The sequence below is a fragment of the Cotesia glomerata genome, linkage group LG2, assembly GCF_020080835.1.
Source record: "Cotesia glomerata isolate CgM1 linkage group LG2, MPM_Cglom_v2.3, whole genome shotgun sequence".
Taxonomy (NCBI): Eukaryota; Metazoa; Arthropoda; class Insecta; order Hymenoptera; family Braconidae; genus Cotesia; species Cotesia glomerata.
The window spans coordinates 17,229,603-17,250,149 of record NC_058159.1 but is presented as its reverse complement, the minus strand read 5'-3'; the positions used below and the strand labels follow the sequence as shown (position 1 = coordinate 17,250,149).

The following is a 20,547-nucleotide window of genomic DNA, read 5'->3' as shown; positions in this document are numbered from 1 at the left end:
TAATTATTTATGATTCATTAAATTTTATTATTGATTTTAATACTCATAAGAGAATTTTATTTATTATTTATTGGCACCAGATGTACAGCTTGTCTCACAAACTCTGATACATCTTTCGCTTAAATCTACTTTTCTTACACTAATTTTATAATTTATTATTTTATTTTAGTATTCCAACTTAATAGTTAATCTATATTTCAATCTATAACGCTAGTAAATACTTTCTTCGACTTTGGGTCGTTTCCTTAGTTTCAGTTTATCGCATATAGCAGATTCTTTTCAAATTTGGAGCTTATAGGAGCTACAGCTCGAAAATTTAAAATTTTAATTGTTAAAACCCACCCCCGCATCCCCCTGTGGGGAGGGATATCGTAAAATTCGTTCATAAATTATTTTTACATTACTTACAGAAAATTCATAAAAAATTATGAGTCTGTCGGAGCTGTAGCTCGGAAATTTAAAATTTTCATTGTTAACGCCCACCCCCGCAATCCATATTGGGGGTCGGCTGTCATTAAATCCGCTCTTGAATCATTTCTACATCCCATAGAACAGATTCTTACCAAATTTGGAGCCTATAGGAGCTACAGCTCGGAAATTTAAAATTTTCATTGTTAAGACCCACCCCCGCACTCCTCTGTGGAGTGGGATATCGTAAAATTCGTTCATAAATTATTTTTACATCACTTATACAAAATTCATACAAAATTAGGAATCTGTAGGAGCTAAAAGTCGAAAATTTTTAATTTTCATTGTTAACGTCCACCCCCGCAATCCATATTGGGAGTAGATTGTCATAAAATCCACTCTTAGATCATTTCTACCTCGCATATAGCAGATACTTATCAAATTTTGAGCCTTTAGGAGCTACAGCTAAAAAATTTAAAATTTTCATTGTTAAGACCCAGCCCCGCATTCCTCTGTGGAGTGGGATATCGTAAAATTCGTTCATAAATTATTTTTACATCACTTACACAAAATTCATACAAAATTAGGAGTCTGTAGGAGCTAGATATCGGAAATTTTTAATTTTCATTGTTAACGTCCACCCCCGCAATCCATTATTTGCGTTCGATAACTTTACAACTTCTTGGAGCAGCGGTCACAGGAGCTGTTGGTAGTTCCGGGTCCTCGAAAATATTTTTTACTAAGATTAAAAGCAAAATCTTGGTGTGTTTTAAAAATAACAGGACAATTGATCGCAAATAACTTTATAACTTCCTGGAGCAGCGGTCACAGGAAAATTAATTAATTTTTAGCTATCTTTTGTATTTTAAATTTCTTAGTACTTATTTTGTATGATTACTATGTTTTTAATCGTCTTTTTTAAAAATTGTAAAAATTTATATTTGTAAATATTTAGAGATGTCCAAAATTAAAGATATCTAAATTTACTGGTCTATATTTAGAGATGGATATTTTTTAAGTTTACGAATAATTAAAACTGTCAATTTTTTTATATTTCTAAATTTTCAGTTGTCTTTTTATTAACTTGTCTAAATTTATTCTTCTCCATTTTTTTAAATATCTGTCATTTCACTTGTTTGTTTTATGATTTGTCTAATTTCATAGATATCTTATTTTTAAATTTTATAATTTTATGCTTATCTTTTTTAAAATAATTCCAATTTTTCTGGTGACTAAATTTTTACATTACTACCTTTATTGATATCGAAATTTTGAATTATCCTTATTTAGACAAATAATTTTTTTATTATTTCTAATATAATATTTATATAAATTTTTTACTTAGTGATCTCTTTATTTAGAGTTGGCCAAATTTTGATGTTTCCATTTTCCGTAAAATTCTTGACCGGTACGAATCATTGAAAGGCATTGTAATAACAATAATTTGTATTAAAAAAACAAAATAACAAAAATTTTTGTTTGAAAAAAAAAAAAAAAAAAAAAACATTACCGATCTCTCGAACCCGGTACTTTAGGCACCCGAGCCAAAAGATCTACCGCGCGCCTATCAAGACAGCTTACTGAGTATGAGTAAACTTATATTTAAATTGCGTTTAGGAATTTCAAGTTATCATTAACTATTAACCATAATATTAACAATAATAATAATGATAATGATAACAATAATAATAATAATAGTAAGAATAACAATAAAACAATAATTACAATTTTAATAATAAATTTTATACGTTTGCTTGTGTAAAAATTTAATTATAAGCAAAAAAAAAAATTAACAAGTAATAACAATAATTTGTATTAAAAAAACAAAATAAAAAATATTTTTGTTTAAAAAAAAATAAAAAAAAAAAAAATTGCCGAGTTCTCGAACCCGGTACTTTAGGCACCCGAGCCAAAAAATTTACCGCGCGCCTATCAAGGCATCTTACAGGTACACAGTGGTAATTTATATTTAACTTGCATTTAGGAATTCCGAGTAAGAATTAACCGTAATAACAATTATTAATGATAAATAATAATAATAATAATAATAATAATTATTATTATTATTATTATAATTTATAATTTATAAAAGAAGAACCTGAAAACATAAAAAATTTGACGCATGACGTCACACGCGAGGATCCTCGCGCTGACTTCATTTTTTTCCAAGCCTCACTTTTGGCTTGCCGACTCACGAACGTGCTCAGCTTCCATGTATTGGAGTAAATGCTGGCGGTTTGGTGGTGGAACTTTGGCGCGCGAGGGGCAACGGACTTCGGTCGCTCTCGGCTCCTTCCGAGCAACATCGACGCTGCTCGCTCACGGATACAGTAGTGTATCATTGTGTGGCGTGTGGGTAGAGGTCTAGGGAAAGGGTAACTTCTACCCACGATCTGGCTGCACTGCTTCGCACATGGCGTCTCGCGCCTCGTGCTTCGTGCCGGCCGGGCTTCTTCCCGCTAGCTCATGGTGCGCAGGTGCAGCAGCCATTACAAAACGTGTTATTGGACATGTTCGTGGAGAACAGTCATAAAAACGAATCTTCTTGAGTCTCGAGTATAGTTAAGATTTTAGTATAGTTATAAGAGTCGGGGTGACCAACTCTCTTTTGCCTTGGCGGCAAAACAGGTATAGTTATGAGAGTCGGGGTGACCAACTCTCTTTTGCCTTGGCGGCAAAACAATTTTTTAAAATAATTTTTTGTAACAAATTTGTTTGTTAAAAAAATTTTTTTAATTGTCAAGTGACTGCTAACTTTAATGTCATTGTTCTCACAACTCAAAGAGGATTTAAGTTTGCTCATCAATATCATTCTGACTTGAATTTTTGTCAAATAAAATTTTTGACGTTTGGACATATGACAGTGTGATTTTATAGACGAAAATTTCCAGGTATAGTATCATAAGAAATCTATAATATCGATTGAATTTGACTTGTTTTGCAGTCGGTAACGCGGCTGAATTTTTTTAAACGTATGACGTTAGGGAAACATCACGTTTAGAACCTTGAACGATTTACAAATGGCACACTTGTGACGCTATCGCTTTTAGAAGCTTTACATTTTTGAAGTATAACGTTTCTTAACATGAACGTTCTTTAGACATCACATTCCTAGCATATACATTTTAGGATTAAGTAACGTTTATGAAAACTAATTTTCGGCAAGTGTCACATTTCTTACATGTGCTTATCTCGACATCAGACGTTTGGGATATTGCACCTTGCTAAAAACATTACGTTTTGTATAGTCTCTGTTAGGACTAAGTTGTGGCACCCGAAATTCTTGGTTGGATCCATTCAAATTTAAATATTATTTATGGGGCTCAAAAAACTGCGTCGATTTCCGTTAACCGCATGAAAATCGATTCTTTCATTCAAAAGTTATTGCAGTTTGAAAATACACAAAATAGTGTTTTATTAAGCATCTATCAGATGTTTGAGCTCGGAGAGCTCCAAACAACACATAAATAGTATTTTTGAGCTCGAAGAGCTCAAAAACGTGATAAGTACAATTTTGAGCACTCAAGTATGGAATTAGCGGGAAGTTGCAGGGATGGCCTTCAGGGTCAATCGTTTTCCTAATTTTTTTTTTTGTAATTGCGAAAAAATTAATCGCGAAAAAATTCAGGGAAGCTTCCTAGGACCTCAAAACGTCGAGATATGATGAAAACTCGATTTTCGAAAAACAGGGTAAAACCAATAACTTCCTGATTTTGAAAAATTTTCAATTTTTTAGCGGAAAGTTAAAAATTTTTTTAAGAAACGATTTTTATCTTAAAAATAGTTATTTTCATTTTTGAGCATAATTAAAAAAAAAAATTATAAATTTGTCATAAACAACACATTTGTTTACAACACATTTTCAAACAATTATGACTAAAAATATAAAAAATTTATTTTGGAATATATATTAACGGTATAAAATAAAATTATTAAGATTAAAAGAAAAAAATTTTTTTCTATGTTTTATTTAGATTTTTTCTCTTTTAGCAATTTTAATTGTTTGTAAAAAAAAATTGAAAATTATAATTTTTCAATTTTTCCGATGAGAGTCTTTTTTGAAGCTATCGAAAAATAGGTAAAAAAAAAGAATAAAATTTGTAGCTTCCGGTTTCATAATTGTCGAAATTTTTTTGTTAACTTCGATTTTAAAAAAATTTGCTAATTAACAAAAGGATAATTTACAAAAAAGTTAAAATACAAATTTTTTGCCACCGGATTATAGTTCATTCAACTATCCAGGAAGTGTCTAATTTTCTTTATTCCTTACAATTCAATTCAATATGTTAAAATAATTTTTTTTTGTTGAAGCGTCAGAGTTGGCCGATGCATGTGCACGCAGATTTACGTGGTTTTGTCCTATTTTTACCGTTAAATGAAAATGACAAATATTGGTGCTATAATTTAGGAACCTGTACTTTTTCATAGCAAAATTTCTGCTCTTTTTAGGTCTTCTCAAATTCTTGATATCTGCAAAACTTTTCGAAATATTTGCAAATAACCGACCCAGTCTTTTTTTTAACTAATTTGATTCTAACTTCTTATTTAATTGTTTGCGCAACATCCCTGGCGAATTCGTGGTCACGATGAAATTATCGTGAAACGACGGTAAATGCACCGTGAATTCACAGTGTTGATAAATGATCGTCAAATCACCGTCGCTTGACTATCGAACGACCGTCGTTTGACAGTGAACGACGAGTATCATTGTGAAAGTTTTTCACTGTTACTTTATGGTTTTTATTCTGTATAGTTATTATACTTCACTCTTCGAAAAACCAAATTTTTACTTGGTTTCCCCGATTTTTTACCTAAGTAAAAATCGTAGATCATCGATCGATCGTCTGTCATTTGACAGTCATTCGAAAACATATAAATTGTCAAAAAACCGTAACTTGGTGGTGGATGCACAGTAGTCTGTAATACTGTAATGCATAGTAGACCGTAAAACGAGCGTATAATGTCGGTAAGTCAGGAATTTTTATTATTCAACTATGTGTAAGGGCTGACTATATTATATTTTTTTTTATTTTATTAAAAATTCTCAAAGTTCTCAATATAAAAAGATAGGCAAATGAGAAATTTTCAGTAAATACTCGGGATGAAAAATTTGAAAAAAATATTAAATCAACAGAGATCCATCATTTCAATGCTTTTTAGAAGTGTAACAGTTTTGAATGCTGTCCAATTGGCCCCTAATTAATTAATTAATAAACTACAAAAATGAACAAAAAAAATTAGGAAAACGGTTGACCCTAAAGGCCATCCCTGCAATTTCCCGCTAATTACATACTTAATCGCTCAAAATTGCACATATGACGTTTTTTAGCTCTCCGAGCTGACAAGTCTAATAGAAGTTTAATAAAACACAATGTTTTGAATTTTCAAACTGAAATAACTTTTGAATAAATAAACCGATTTCCACGTGGTTGGCGGCATTCGACGCAGTTTTTGGAGCCTCATAAAGCAATTTCAAGTTTAAATTGTTCGAACGAGGAATTTCAATGTAATTCCAAAAAAACACTTTTTTCGGTTTTCTGTCGACAACGATAACTCACGAACAAATCAACCGATTTTGACGCATTTGGTGGCGATCGATGCGGGTTTTCAAGGTTAAGAGTTGATTAGTTTTTTAGGTCGATCAGTTTTAGCCAATTCGGAGATATTTTGAAAAAATGAAAAAAAAAAACTTTTTTTTCACTTTTTTTGCAATTTCTCGAAATCTACCGGTCCGAATTGGTTCCAACTTACAGGAAATCTAAGTTTGGCGAAGCCCTTTCGAATGACACCAACTGCGATCAAATCGGTCAAGCCGTTAAGATGTTATAAAAGGTTTACACACAAACACACACACACACACACACACCCGTCGGAAGAAGCCAAACTCCCACCGGGCGCGTCCCCAGGTGGCGGATAGGGGGGTCCTAGCCGGTCGTAAGATCGGCGGATTGGGGCGAAATAAAATAGCCCTCGCGGACCAAGTCAGGCATTGGAGCTGAAGAGTAACAGCCACCGTCCGTGTATCCTTGTGGGTCGGAGAAAGCTCGCTGTTCTTCGGAGCAGAGGGTAAGAGCGAAATAAAATAGCTCTCGCGGTAAAAAACGAAAACTCCCCTTTCGGCAGGAAGGGTTGGTCACACCATCTGACCTAGGATCACGTACGCAAGCGGATAAGGTGACGCTGCTCGAAAGAGATGTGCGAAATGATCCTTATAGCGCGGTATACGTGGTAACTCCCGGCATCTACGTGCCGCACCCACGGGAGTAAGAGGAAGCCGATGAAGGAAGCAGGTGCAGCGTCGAAGCGGTTGAGATTTCCCGCTTCAATGACCGAAAGCTCTTATAGCAATGGAGGTAGCTGTAAGAGTGATCACCCCTCCACTTCCGGAGGCATCGCGTTCGGAGACGACCTTTTGCTTTGGAGTATCACTCAAAATCATGGAAGAAACGAAAAATCAAGAAAAGGACAGGAGTATTAGTGGGCCTCACGCCCAAGAAGCAGCGATTACCGTAAGCGCTGAGATGAAGCGGACGCAAGCGCTGGAACGCCTCGAAAAGCTGACCAGCGAACTGCATGAGTTTGTCCAATCAAAGGTCAATATCCATAAAGAGATAAAGGCCAAGGCAACCGGGGTAGTTAAAGCCCTTCGAAGGTTTAAAAAACTGGACGAAGAATGGCAGTCACCTCGACGACTCACTCCTCGTTTTACGCCGGAGAAGAGCAGTCAACTTACTGTAGAGATCGAAGAATCAATGGACACCGGAGGCAATGGTGACGGTGAATCTGATGCTAAAGACGAAGGTCATACTTCCAACAAGTCTAACAAGAGGAAGGACCGAAACTCCCCAGATGGAATAGATGGGCGGTTGACGAAGAGAAAGGACTTGAAACCAAGTCCTCCGAAAAACGTGATGAAGCAGAACGCCGAAAAAAAAGACGCGACTGATTGGAAAGATGTCCACATAAGGAAAGAGAAACGGAGGCTAGCCAAAGAACAGCTCCCAAAGGAGCCTCCAAAGAAGCCCAGGCCGGAGCCTAAGCGCAAAAAACCGCTCAAATGGATCAGACCCGACGCACTGATCATCCGCCCGGCCGAGAAAGCAAAGTACGCCGAGATTTTGCGTTGCATAAAGAAGGACGTCCCTGATGAGCAAGTTCGCACAACAGTGGACAAGATCAACAAGACCAGAAGCGGGGACTTGCTGATTACGATTTCGCGGAAGTGCGTGGACAAAGGCCAAGGCCTGCAACATACCATCGCAAACATTCTTAAGGAGGAGGCCAAAGTGATCTGCAAAGGGCCACAAGAAGACATCGAGATCCGAGACCTAGATGACACCACAACAAAGGAGGATATTCAGGCTGCCCTGCATACGGTAACCAAAGAGCTCTGCGAAATACTACCAGAGACAATCAAGATCCGCAAAGCCTACAGAGGTACCCAAACCACTGTCGTGACACTACCGGCTGCAGCAGCTCAGAAGATATTAGAAGGAAGCGGTAAAATCCGAATTGGCTGGGTCAACTGCCGAATTAGAGCCACGAGGAAACCTACCCAATGCTACAAATGCTGGCATTTCGGGCACCACGGATCCCAGTGCAGAAGCAAGACAGATCGATCCAAGCTATGCATCAGATGCGGCCAAGAAGGACACAAGATTGCGGACTGTAAAAACCCAGCGAAGTGTGTATTATGCGCGGAAAATAAGAGCGCAGAGAACGCTGCCCATCACGCCGGCACATACAGGTGCCCGGTATACAAAGAGGCACTCCAGAGAATGACAAGCAAGCAAACATGAGGATATTACAGCTTAACCTCAATCACTGTGAGGCCACACATGACCTGCTCGTGCAGACCGTGCGTGAATTAGAGCTTGATTTAGTAATAATAGCAGAGCCATACAGACACCTGAATAACCAACCTTGGGAAACTGACAGCACCACCAAGGCTGTCATCTGGTCCTGTGGCAAACTTCCCTTCCAGAGCATAGTGAGCAATGATAGCATCGGCTTTGTAGCAGCGTCTATTAACGACATCCGTTTTTATAGTTGCTATGCACCACCTAGCCTTTCCATTGCCGACTTTACTGATTTCCTGGATCGACTAACCGAATTCGCAAAGCAATCCTACCCAGTAGCTATAGCAGGGGACTTCAATTCCTGGGCGGTAGACTGGGGCAGCAAGCAGACTAATGCGCGAGGCAAGGCACTACGTGAAGCAATGATCTCACTGGGCGTGTTCCTTCTCAACATCGGTGAGACACCAACATATACCAAGGGAGAGGCTAGTTCGATAATAGATCTCACATTCGTCAGCAGCAGCTTATTGAAAGGAAACTATTCTTGGGAAGTCTTAAACACCTACACCGCCAGCGACCACAGTGCAATACTTTGGGAAATATCAGCTGGCCGGAACCCTCAAAGAGCAACTAGACAAACTAATGCAGCTGGATGGAAAGTGAAAGACTTTGACTCGGAAGTTTTGGTAGTAGCCTTAGACAGTGACTCGGCCATCATCACAGGAAATGCTGTAGAGAAGACGAAGGACTTAATGACGAGAATTGCCCAGGCGTGCGACACCTGCATGCCCCGTAAGCGTAGCATCAATAAAAGACCATCGGTGCACTGGTGGAATGATCAGATTAACGCCTTTCGCACAGCTTGTCACAAAAAGAGAAGATTATCACAGCGTGGCCACCGATGACCTAACTCTGCGGAGCTGGTCGCAGAATACAAAAAGGCCCGTCAAGAACTAAACAAGGCCATCAAAGATAGCAAAAGACGCTGTTGGAAGGAACTCGTCGATGAGGTAGAAAAGGACCCATGGGGCAGACCGTATAGGGTGGTCATGACCCACCTGAAGCGCCAGCCAATGCCATCACCTACGTGTCCACAGCTCCTGGAAAGAATAGTTTCTACGCTGTTTCCTCGACAAAGTAAGTTCGGCTATTCTTCATTGCCAGTAAATCGAGAAGACATTCCACCTGTCACAGAAGAGGAACTGATGGAGGCGTGTAACCGAGTAGGGAATAATAAGGCACCGGGATTGGATGGAATCCCGAATATTGCATTAAAAACAGCTATTAAAGCAGCGCCAAATCTATTCTTAGATACCTACGATTCGTGCCTCAAAGAAGGGATTTTTCCTAGAAGATGGAAACAGCAAAGACTTGTACTTCTCCCTAAAGGGAAGAAGCCACCGGACGAGCCATCATCCTACCGACCACTCTGCATGCTGGATACAGCGGGTAAGATATTAGAGCGTATAATGCACCAACGAATAGAAGCAGTCGTCGATCCACTCCTAGCAGAAGGCCAGTATGGTTTCCGGAAAGGACGATCAACGCTGGATGCGATCAACATCTGGTGGTCGATACAGCTAAGGAGGCAATCGCTGGAAAGAGATGGGAACGTGGCAGAAAGAAGTATTGTTTAGTGGCTGCCTTGGACATAAAAAATGCCTTCAATTCCGCTAACTGGGACTGCATCATGCGAGCTCTCGAAGATAAAGAAGTGCCAGGATACCTGCGCAGAATGGTAGCAAACTACTTTACAGACAGAGTCCTTAAATATGACACTAAAAACGGTCCAAGGGAGTACGAAATAACCGGAGGAGTGCCACAGGGCTCGGTTTTGGGTCCTTTGCTGTGGAACATCATGTATGATGGTCTCCTGAGAGTTGCATTACCATCAGAGGTGAAACTTGTTTTATATGCCGATGATGTAGCGGTAGTGATTGTCGCGAAACACTTGGAAGAGATCAATCTGGCTTTCGATATCACATTTAGCCGAATTAACTTATGGATGGAGATGATGAAGTTGCAGTTAACCAAGCACAAAACTGAAGCTGTGCTCATCACCAGCAGAAAGATCGTAGAAAACATCAAGCTGAATGTCGGCGAGCAGGAGATCGCATCGCAACCATTTATCCGATATCTGGGGGTGACGCTGGATGCCCGACTGAACTTTAAGCAACAGGTCGAATACGTAAGTGCTAAAGCATCAGCGGTGGTAACTAGTCTATCAAGACTGATGCCGAATGTTGGAGGCCCGAAGCAGAGCAGGAGACTATTGCTGTCGTCAGTAGTCACATCAGTGCTCACATATGGAATATCCGTTTGGACAGACGCGCTGCAGACCCAAGAATCATGGAGGAAAGCCGGACCGGTCTACCGATTAAGTGCACTGAGAGTTGCAAGCGCCTTTCGCACAATATCCGAGGAGGCAGTGTGCGTCATTTCTGGAACTCTGCCTTTTAGAGTCCGAGCTGAGGAAAGACGGAACCTATACCACCGAAAGAGGTCATCTACACTGAGCGCTGAAGAACTGAGAACTGAAGAGCGACAACATAGTATAGCAAGATGGCAACAACTATGGGATGCTGCGGAGAAGGGAAGATGGACTCATCGACTTATACCAAGGATTGACGTTTGGCTTAACCGGAATCACGGCGAGGCCAACTACTATCTGACCCAGATGTTGTCAGGACACGGCTGTTTCCGGGAGTACCTTTATCGCTTTAAGCACGATAATTCCCCAGAGTGTCCGTCTTGCCCAAGAGTTGCTGAAAATGCGGAGCACGTTTTCTTTGAGTGCCCTCGTTTTAACCCACAGCGTGATGAGTTAGAGAAGATCCTGAACAAGAAAATCACACCAGAGTCAATAGTAGAAGAAATGCTGTCATCCGAAGCTGCCTGGAACGCCACAAGCACGTTTACCACCGAAGTGCTTACAGAGCTGCGTTCCATTGAAAGAAAAAGGGCAAATGACAGAAACTAGAAGGAAGGAAAAATAACACCTTAGCCACCAGAAGGAATAGCAGTAGCTAGATCCTCCTCTCACGAAGTAATGCCTGACGGCGGTTTTCATGAGGGATTAGAGGAAAGAAGAAAAGGGGTTTAGGGTTTAGTGGGTAGGGGCGTTAGCGTCGAGTTTTAGTATGACGCTGCGTCGAGTCGCCACATATCCAGGCCGAACAGCTATGCCTGGAATCCGTAAAAAGGATTCCCCCCCCCTTATGATAAAAAAAAAAAAACACACACACACACACACACACATACACACACACCCACACACACACACACACCTCGTGTCGGGCTTGCTGGGCCCCGCATCGGCCGCCTCCCCAGGTTGCGGATAGGGGAATGCCCAGCATATCTGCACGTCAGATGCGTCGGGTACCGAGGAAATAGAATACTCGGGGTGGACCAAAACCTAGCAAAAGATGATATGAAAATGCCAGATCAATTTCAAACATCGTCTACGGTGCAGAGGGGGGATACCTCAGTGCCGGCGGGGGAAAGCGTGCAAACGGGCCTGAACTCGTCGTTATCAAGCGACCGTTTGAACATCGGAGTAGACCCTATGGCTCTGCTGTCTAGCAATGCTAGCAAGGTTACAGGGAGTACGAAATCAGCCCAGATGGCAGAGAACGGACAGCTGAGCAACATTCCTCCAAAAAGTGGAGGACCTTTTGCCCCTGTCACTAATCAAACCTACCGAGGAAGAATCAACTCTGTACCGACCGTTACAGGCCAACAGTCACCAATGGAGAGGCTCGGCATCAAGATCGAAGAGTTAGCCGAGTTTATAAAGGACAAGAAGAATCTCCATCATTAGATTAGAAAATTGGTTACATCTATCACTACAGCATATAGGTTAGCCAACAAATCACCAGGCATGTCGGCCTCAACGACCCAAACAACTCCGAGTCTGACCAAAAAACCACAGCCATCTTTGGTCACTCCTAAAAAATTACCACAGCAAGGAAAGGACAATAACAAGAAGAGGCAGCTGTCCACGCCCAGCCCTTCTTTAATAATCGAGAAGCCACCACAGAAAAAGACAGCCCGGGAGGACGTCTGGACTGCAGTGGACCGAAATAGGAAGAAGAAGGAAAAAGAGCATGAAACAGCGGCTCCCCCTAATAAAGCTCAAAACCAGTCAAGTAAGGGTGCCTCTAAGAAACCGAGGAGAAAAAAGAAAACAACTAAGGCTGTTCTTGTCCAACCAATAGACGGCCAAACTTATGCTGATATCCTAAAGGAAATCAAGGCCAAGGTAAGCCCTGTCGAGACGGGCGTAGACGTAAAGTCTATTAAAAAGACGAAACACGGAGGCGTTCTCCTTGAAATGGCTCGAAAGACCGAAGACAGCAAGGCTTTTACCGATGCAGTAAGGTCAGCCACTGCAAACATCGGTACGGTCAAGACGCGGTCAACACCAACAGCAACGATCGAGATCCTCAACTTGGACGAAATCTCTACCGAGAGCGAAGTCCGTGAAGCATTCAAACGTCAATTCACTGACAGCCTGGAGGTCAAACGGGTAAATTTGACAAAACCCACACCACGAGGAAATCGGGCAGCCTTCTGCGAAGTAGACGAGGCCAGTGCGATTAAGGCCCTTGACAAGACCCATATAATGATCGGTTGGGTGAACTGTCGTATACGCCCAGTTGCAAAAGTAACCCGCTGTTTTAAATGTCTTAGTTTTGGAGACCAAACACGCCAGTGTGCGGGACCAAACAGAAGCAGGTAAATCAACACCAAATCAGCAGGTAAATCAAAACCAAACACCAAGACAGGAAAATCACCTGGCCCTGATGGTATCCCGGCATCGGTGATCAAGATTGTAGCCCTGGAACACCCAGGTATACTACTGAACGCTTTTAACACATGCCTAGCAACCGGCACGTTTCCAACGACTTGGAAGCGGCAGAGATTGGTTCTGTTAGACAAAGGTTATAACGGGTGATTATTCCGCTCAATTGGCGCCTTAAATTAATTAAATGAAAAAATAAAACTAACTAATGAATCTAAATTAATTAATAAAAGGGCGCCACCGGGATTTTTAATCGCGGTTCCCAGAACCGGAACCAGAGCTGGGCTTATCTACAGGGAGAGAGAGTGGAGGAAGGTGATCTGAAATGAATAAATTTTTAATTAACAACGGTACCAAAAATTTATTAACAACAAAATAGAATAACAACTTGTTCACTCGCACGTACACTGACTCACTTAAAACTAACTTAACACTACGATTTATTACTACCGAGGATTCCGGGCTAAAACCGACGCCTCAACTTAACCTAGGTAGCCAGCGAAACACCTCGTACAGAGGCTATCGTATACGACGGCGATGTGTAAATTCCTTATAACTAACAAAAATTCTTAATCCTACAGTACCCTCATATGGAGCGTCTATACTGCAGTTTCTAGCTTACTACCGCTGTACCCCAACTTGGCGTCTATACAACGGTTTCTAAGGTATGTTAATTACTCTACTCGGCAAAACATCAACAAGTAGAGAATGACAACACTCACACACACATATCCCGCACGATCTTCACACACATAACCCGCTCACACACACACACTGGCTCTACTTAACTTTTATTTTTGACTTATAAAATTAAACTCCAAAAATTACAACATTAATTTTTACTAAAATTTTCAGTCATTAGCTCGCAAATAAATCGTAAACCATTTTCACAACTAATAGTTTAATTCTCAAATAAATCTACACTAAAAACCGATGCTTGAATTTATTCCAAATTATCCACGAGTTTAATACTCAACATTAAATAAATTTTTAGGAACAATATCGACGCATAAATTTATTTCAATTCAACTTAAGAATATTTCTTTATAAAATTCTAACTACTTTTCTGGGACTTAATTCACGCCGTTCAATATTTTTATAAATAATTCCAATAAAATAATAATTTTAGTCTTCAATAGTTCAATGTATAAATGACCACGTGGAATTTTTCGATTTATAAATAATTAATAAAACAATTTATCTCAACGTAACATAAATTTACGAAAAATTATCCACGGGTATCCAATCTTAATTGCGTCGAAGTTCAGTAGCCAATTCTCAATAAATTATATTTAATAAATAATACTTTCTTGTAACAAATAATATTAAATAATAACAATTCAATTGTTCTTACTTATAAATTATCACGTGAAATAATTGCCAGGAATTTGCGCGCTCAAAATGGACGCCGATGTTCGTTAGTGCGTAGCAAGCCTTGACCTCGAGTATACGAGCGACGCTTGCCCGATCGTGAGCTGCCGATTGGAATTATTCTCGGTGTTCAGAAATTAATTAATATTTTATTAATAAAAATGAATTTATTTAAGCCAATCTAGGATGTTGATAATTATTAACCGGCCGAATCAATAATTTAATTTCTCACAACTCCTAAACCCACGAGGTCTAGAACATTCCTCGGGTAAAAAATCGCCCAAGAGGAATGCTCACAATGCTAACGAATCGAATCAATTAAAATAATTAATTATTATTGAGCAAAGTATTATAAAAAACAATTGAATTATCAAAATTTAATTAATAATGAGAAGTAGTAAAATTGATGAGCCGGGTATACGACCCCCTTGGCTCATCAAAAATATGAAAGTCTCAATACCTGGTTAAATTTGTGCTGAGGAAACTCTTTGTTCAAAACTGGCTTCCTTCTTGGACTTTTTGGCTGCTGATGTTGTTGAACTGAGCACTGCACTACTTCTAACTCACCGCAGCTACGCGATCAGCCAAGAAACCTCAGACTTACCCCCACTTAACGCTAATGGGTCCCGAAGACCGAGACGCACCAGTGCTGCGTCGAATTATTATCACGCGTGGTCGGTTTTACCGATACAGGGTAAATTACCCTGTTACAAGGTAAAGGTAGCCCTATAACACCTTCGTCGTTCAGACCACTCTGCATGCTCGACATTGCAGGGAAACTGCTCGAAAAGCTTATACAGGGAAGACTACGCAACGACATCGATCGTGCTGGAGGCTTTGCCACAAACCAACATGGCTTCCGGAAAGGATGGTCAACAGTCGGCGCGATCCAGAAAGTCGTAGGGACAGCAAGAGAAGCATGTCTGTTAGCCTCAAAGCCCGCAAGGCGTGTCTTGTCCTCACACTAGATATAAAAAACGCCTTCATTAGTGCGAATTGAGGCGACATCATAGATGCCTTGGAGCACAAATTTGACGTGAAGCCAGAAAATCTAGCAATAATTGATGACTACCTCTACCCCCGTACCATCCACGGGGGAAGAGAGAAGAGTTTTTTTTAGTGGGTAAAAATCCCACACTACCGACCATCATCTTTCAATGATAGCGGTGACTTTGGAAGATTTTTTTCGCTTCTCTATAAGAAAAAAAAAAAAAAAAAAAACACACACACACACACATACACACATACATACATGCATACAGACTAGGATGATTTTTTTTTACTTTATTTTTTTTTTTTTTCGGTTCCATCGAAAATTCTCGTTGGAAATACCCAAAAAAAAATTACCTGAAAGTTTGAGCTCTTAATATTAATTAACGTCCTCGACCAAGGCATGTGAATATTTCCCATTGAAAATAGACAAAAACTTTGATTTTTAATTTATGAATTTCTAAAGCTCAGCGGCATTTCATGGGATCACTTTGATCGAAGATGGTTTTTTCTTAGAATTGAACGTTCTACAAAAGTGCCCATTGCCGCAAAGTCGTAACTCACACTGGCGAGGCAGTACGGGTCACTGAACCTGATTTTTTCATAAAATTGGCGTTTTTTCGCATTTATCTCGTAAATATCAAGAGCTACAGAAAAAATGTTAATGACAAACTTGTAGAAAATTCAATTTTCAACAAAAAAAGTCCTATGGACCAAATCGCTAAGATCAATATTAAGCGAGATATTAAGCCTAGAATATATTTTTTCGTGAAATTTTGGCCGATCATTGATTTAAACTTATTAATATCTTGTTTACTTTCTCTGTTTTTTATATTTTTTCTTCAATATATTTTTTTAAGGCTAGAAAACTAAAGCAAAATTAATAATCTACAATATTTAACCTTTAATGATAATAAACATTTAATCAAACTCTTTTCTCTTTGTTTCTTCTCCGTCAGTAGGTACTTAATAATCTAATGGCAACGTTGCGATGTAACTAACATCGCGGTGATTCCCCCATCAGTTGATCAACAACGTTTGACAAAAAGTACGCGACCAGCGAAAGCTCAGTCATTGTTCGCAAATCGAAAGCCTCTCTCCTCTCCGAAAATTCCTTCTTTTACGTAACCTTGAATTAGTTTAATAAATCGCCCGCCTAATTGCAGCGCTTTCTTTGTTCTTTATTGTGTGATATTAATGCCGCAAATATCGAGAACAAAGCTCAGTGAACACTGAATGTACTCGCGTCGCATTAGTATGCTTTACGTTGCGTTACATTTTTCTATCATTTTTATTCTTGTCAAAGATGTCTGAACAAATCGGAAATAGAGTTTATAATTATTTAACAGGATTTGAAATTCATAATATTAATAATATTAAGTTACCTTCGTGTAGGGATGTATTGAATCTCTTTATGTACAAACATCAATCCTTAAAATTAAGTATACGAGCAAATGCTAGTAGTGTGATCAGTGATACGAATGCTATTTGGGCTAATCTTTTGATTCCAACTTCTCGACCTCAGCACAGTATTAAAAAATTGGAAAAAATTCACAGTGACCACATGAAACTGAAGAATCATCGAAGTCGTGCAAAGACATCGAAAAGACAACGAACAAATGTGGAACAGTTTAGCAAACGTCTTGATAAATTATTTGACATTGCAAATTGTGCTGCACTAAAAAATTTACCGAAAAATTTGCAGCAATTTTTGACAGATTGTCGTAAAGGAAATAGAAATATCCATCTACCAGCAATTGACGTTATACCAGAAGAAACTTCTGGAAATCTATCTGCGATGGAAGTAGAAACTCCCAATAATGAGAAAATTGGTTAGTTCTAATATTATAATAGTTTTGTTTAATTATATTTGATTTGTTTAACATTCAGCTAATATGCTTACTAATTCACTGTTAACATTTTTCATTTCAGGAATGAAATTATCCCAACAGTCGTCCTTAAATAGTTTCTGTAGTTCCATATCAAATTCCAGTGAATTGAAGCGAACTTGTTCAGACTTTGAAGATACAATGCCAGCGCCTAAGAAAAATAAAATTGATTTTCTGACTTCGGAATTAGTATTAGCACTAGAGAGAACTAAAACTAGTAACAGAAATGCGATGTACATCATTTCTGCTGTTATTCAAAGTTTAGGACTTGAGATTGATAAATATAATTTAAGTTACTCCACTATTCGCAATGCGCGTATTTCAAAAAGAGAAGAAATTGTCGATACGATCAAAGAAGAAGAAATTTTTGATGACTCTCTCGTAGTGGATGGAAAGATGCTTTCTGCGGGAAATGGTCAACCAAAAGCAGAACGATTATCAATACACGTCACCGGAATAAATACTGATAAAAATTTTAAAACTCCGATTCTCTCTGATGGCACAGGTGAAAGCCAAGCTTCAGCCATTTTTGAAACGCTGATAGAGTGGGATCTTTGCGATAATGTTAAAGCAATGTGCTTTGATACAACTAGTTCAAATACCGGTAAGTTAATGTTGTGGTTGAATGAATTTATATCACAGTATTTGTTTTTTGACTTGGGAAGAAATTTTCAAATAAGAATTTGATTAATTATTTTTACGAATGTTGAGTTAAAATTTAAGCTGAGTCAAAAATTTGAATAACTGATAATTAAATAACAGTTAATCAATAACTAATTCTTTGTTTTAGGTTGTTTTAATGACGCATGTGCATTATTAGAAGATAAAATTGGCCGTGACTTATTATATCTTGCTTGTCGCCATCATACTTCTGAATTGATGTTACGAAATGTTGCAGAAGTTGCTTGGCTAGTGACGAATAGTCCAAATGTACCAATTTTCAAAAGACTCAGAGATAATTGGGAAAAAATTGATAAATCTGCGTATGAAATCGGCACAGAGGAAAAAGATATTTCACTTATTTTAAATCAAAGAAAAGACGATATTCTTGACTTTATAGAAAATCAACTGAAGGTATTAATTAATTCATAAATAGTTTTACCATTGAAAGAATTATTATTTATAAAGTTAATTTCTTTTACAGTCATTAGATCTTTCTGATACACTGATAGAAGGACTTGTTAATATTTAATAAGCTTTATTAACTGTTAATAAATGATTTTTTAACATCATGGGATTTGATAAATATTTATTAACAGTTAATTAGTATTCATTACGTAGAATTTATTAACTGTTAATAAATATTTATTAATTTATTAATAGTTAATAAATATTTGTTAACTGTTAACAAATATTTATTTAGGATAAAAAGCAAAAATAGCAATTTTCTTTTGACACTTTTTATAACCCTATAACTGGAATACATTGATAATAATTCAATTCACTTAATAAATTAACGTTTTTAATATGTAAAAATATAAAAAATAATTATGAGCTGTGATAGAATTTGGTAGTTTACAATAAATGTTATTATAATGTAATATAATTAATGCAAATAATTTATAAGGATGATTTTTGTTTATAGACAATCTTCATATCATATGACATTGCAAGCCAAACAAATTCACTCAACCAAGTATTTATTAACTGTTAATAAATATTTGTTATCTATTAATAAATATTTATTAAATATTATTAAATGTACTTTTCTCCCTAATAAATATTTATTTAATGTTAAAAAATATTTATTAAATTAAATTATTATCTTCAAATAAATCAAATTATTAATAGTAAATAAATCCTTTTATCAGTGTAGTTATTTTGCATACTTCGATATAACTCGAATTTTTAAGTGATTTAGTTTTATAAATTTTGCCTTTTTAAATAATATTTTTTACTTTAAAATTCTGAAAATATCTTCTTTTCTGGCCGCAATTATTAAATTTTTCTTATTTTTTGTTAGAATCATCATCCGAGAAATGATTACAAGGAGTTTTTGGAGCTGAGCTGTATCTTTTTGGGTGGTATCAAAAGTCATAGAGCCGAATTTAAAGCACCTGGTGCTTTTCATCACGCACGGTGGTTATCAAAAGCTCTCTATTGCTTGAAAATATAAATGTTTAGAAACCAGTTTAAAATGGGAGCAAACGAAAAAAAAATTTTGCAGAAAATATGTGTTTTCATCGTAATATTTTATGTAAAAATATGGTTTACTGCTCCTAATGCAATAAATGCTCCAAACTCGGATTTGCAATTAGTAAAAGATCTTATTGACTATAGAAAAATACATCCAGAAATTGCAAATGCAGCACTCGATAAATTGTCTCGGCATTTGTGGTACTTACACGAAAATCTTGCTTGTTTAGCTCTTTTTGATGAAACTGTGTCAGTAGAAGAAAAAGTAAAGATCGTACAAAAAATAAATTCCCAGGTAGCGGTCAAAAAGCCTAATAAACGTTTATCAGTCGCTTATGAAGAAATAACGTCGTTATCTGAGAAAAACATAAGCGATTTTGTTAATCCAAACTCGCTGTTTATTTTTGAGCAATTTGAGCTCCCCTATGAATTTTTGCATACAGATCCAAGTTTGTGGGAATCAAATCTTGAGTATAAACGATGTTATGATACATTCAAAAAGTTAAAAGTAGTAAACGATACTGCGGAAAGAGGAGTAGCGCTAGCCGAAAGTTTTAATGAAGTATTGACTTATAATGAAGATGAAAGACAAAGAATTTTTCAAACTGTTCAGCACCATCGATCTCAATACACATCGTGTAAAAAATCACAGTATATTGACAATGAATTAATCTAACAATTCAGTTTTCTGCTTTCAATAATAATTAATTGGTATTGTTGTTTTTATTTTTATTAAATACTCATTGTTGTTAATATAATTCGAACTATTATAATTTAATAAACTGTTAATAATATATAAATTATTTAAGTGTAATTGAATTCATAAGTTTTATGCAGAAACTCGTAAATCCATTATTTATTAAAGATTCTTAAGATATAAGCTTTTTTAATGTAAGATACTTATCATATCCTGTTTTTCTAGCCTTAAAAAAATATATTGAAGAAAAAATATAAAAAACAGAGAAAGTAAACAAGATATTAATAAGTTTAAATCAATGATCGGCCAAAATTTCACGAAAAAATATATTCAAGGCTTAATATCTCGCTTAATATCGATCTTAGCGATTTGGTCCATAGGACTTTTTTTGTTGGAAATTGAATTCTCTACAAGTTTGTCATTTACATTTTTTCCGTAGCTCTTGATATTTAC

General features: G+C 37.4%; 1 protein-coding gene across 1 annotated transcript; it reads left to right on the top strand.

The window, feature by feature from the left end:
• Positions 1 to 17,279: 17,279 nt before the first annotated feature.
• LOC123258878 lies at positions 17,280 to 19,508 on the top strand. The gene is made up of 3 exons (XM_044719142.1): positions 17,280 to 17,865; positions 18,052 to 18,335; positions 19,225 to 19,508. The coding sequence occupies exons 1-3, from the start codon at positions 17,307 to 17,309 to the stop codon at positions 19,375 to 19,377; spliced, it is 996 nt and encodes a 331-aa protein (XP_044575077.1). The 5' UTR covers positions 17,280 to 17,306; the 3' UTR covers positions 19,378 to 19,508.
• Positions 19,509 to 20,547: the final 1,039 nt, after the last annotated feature.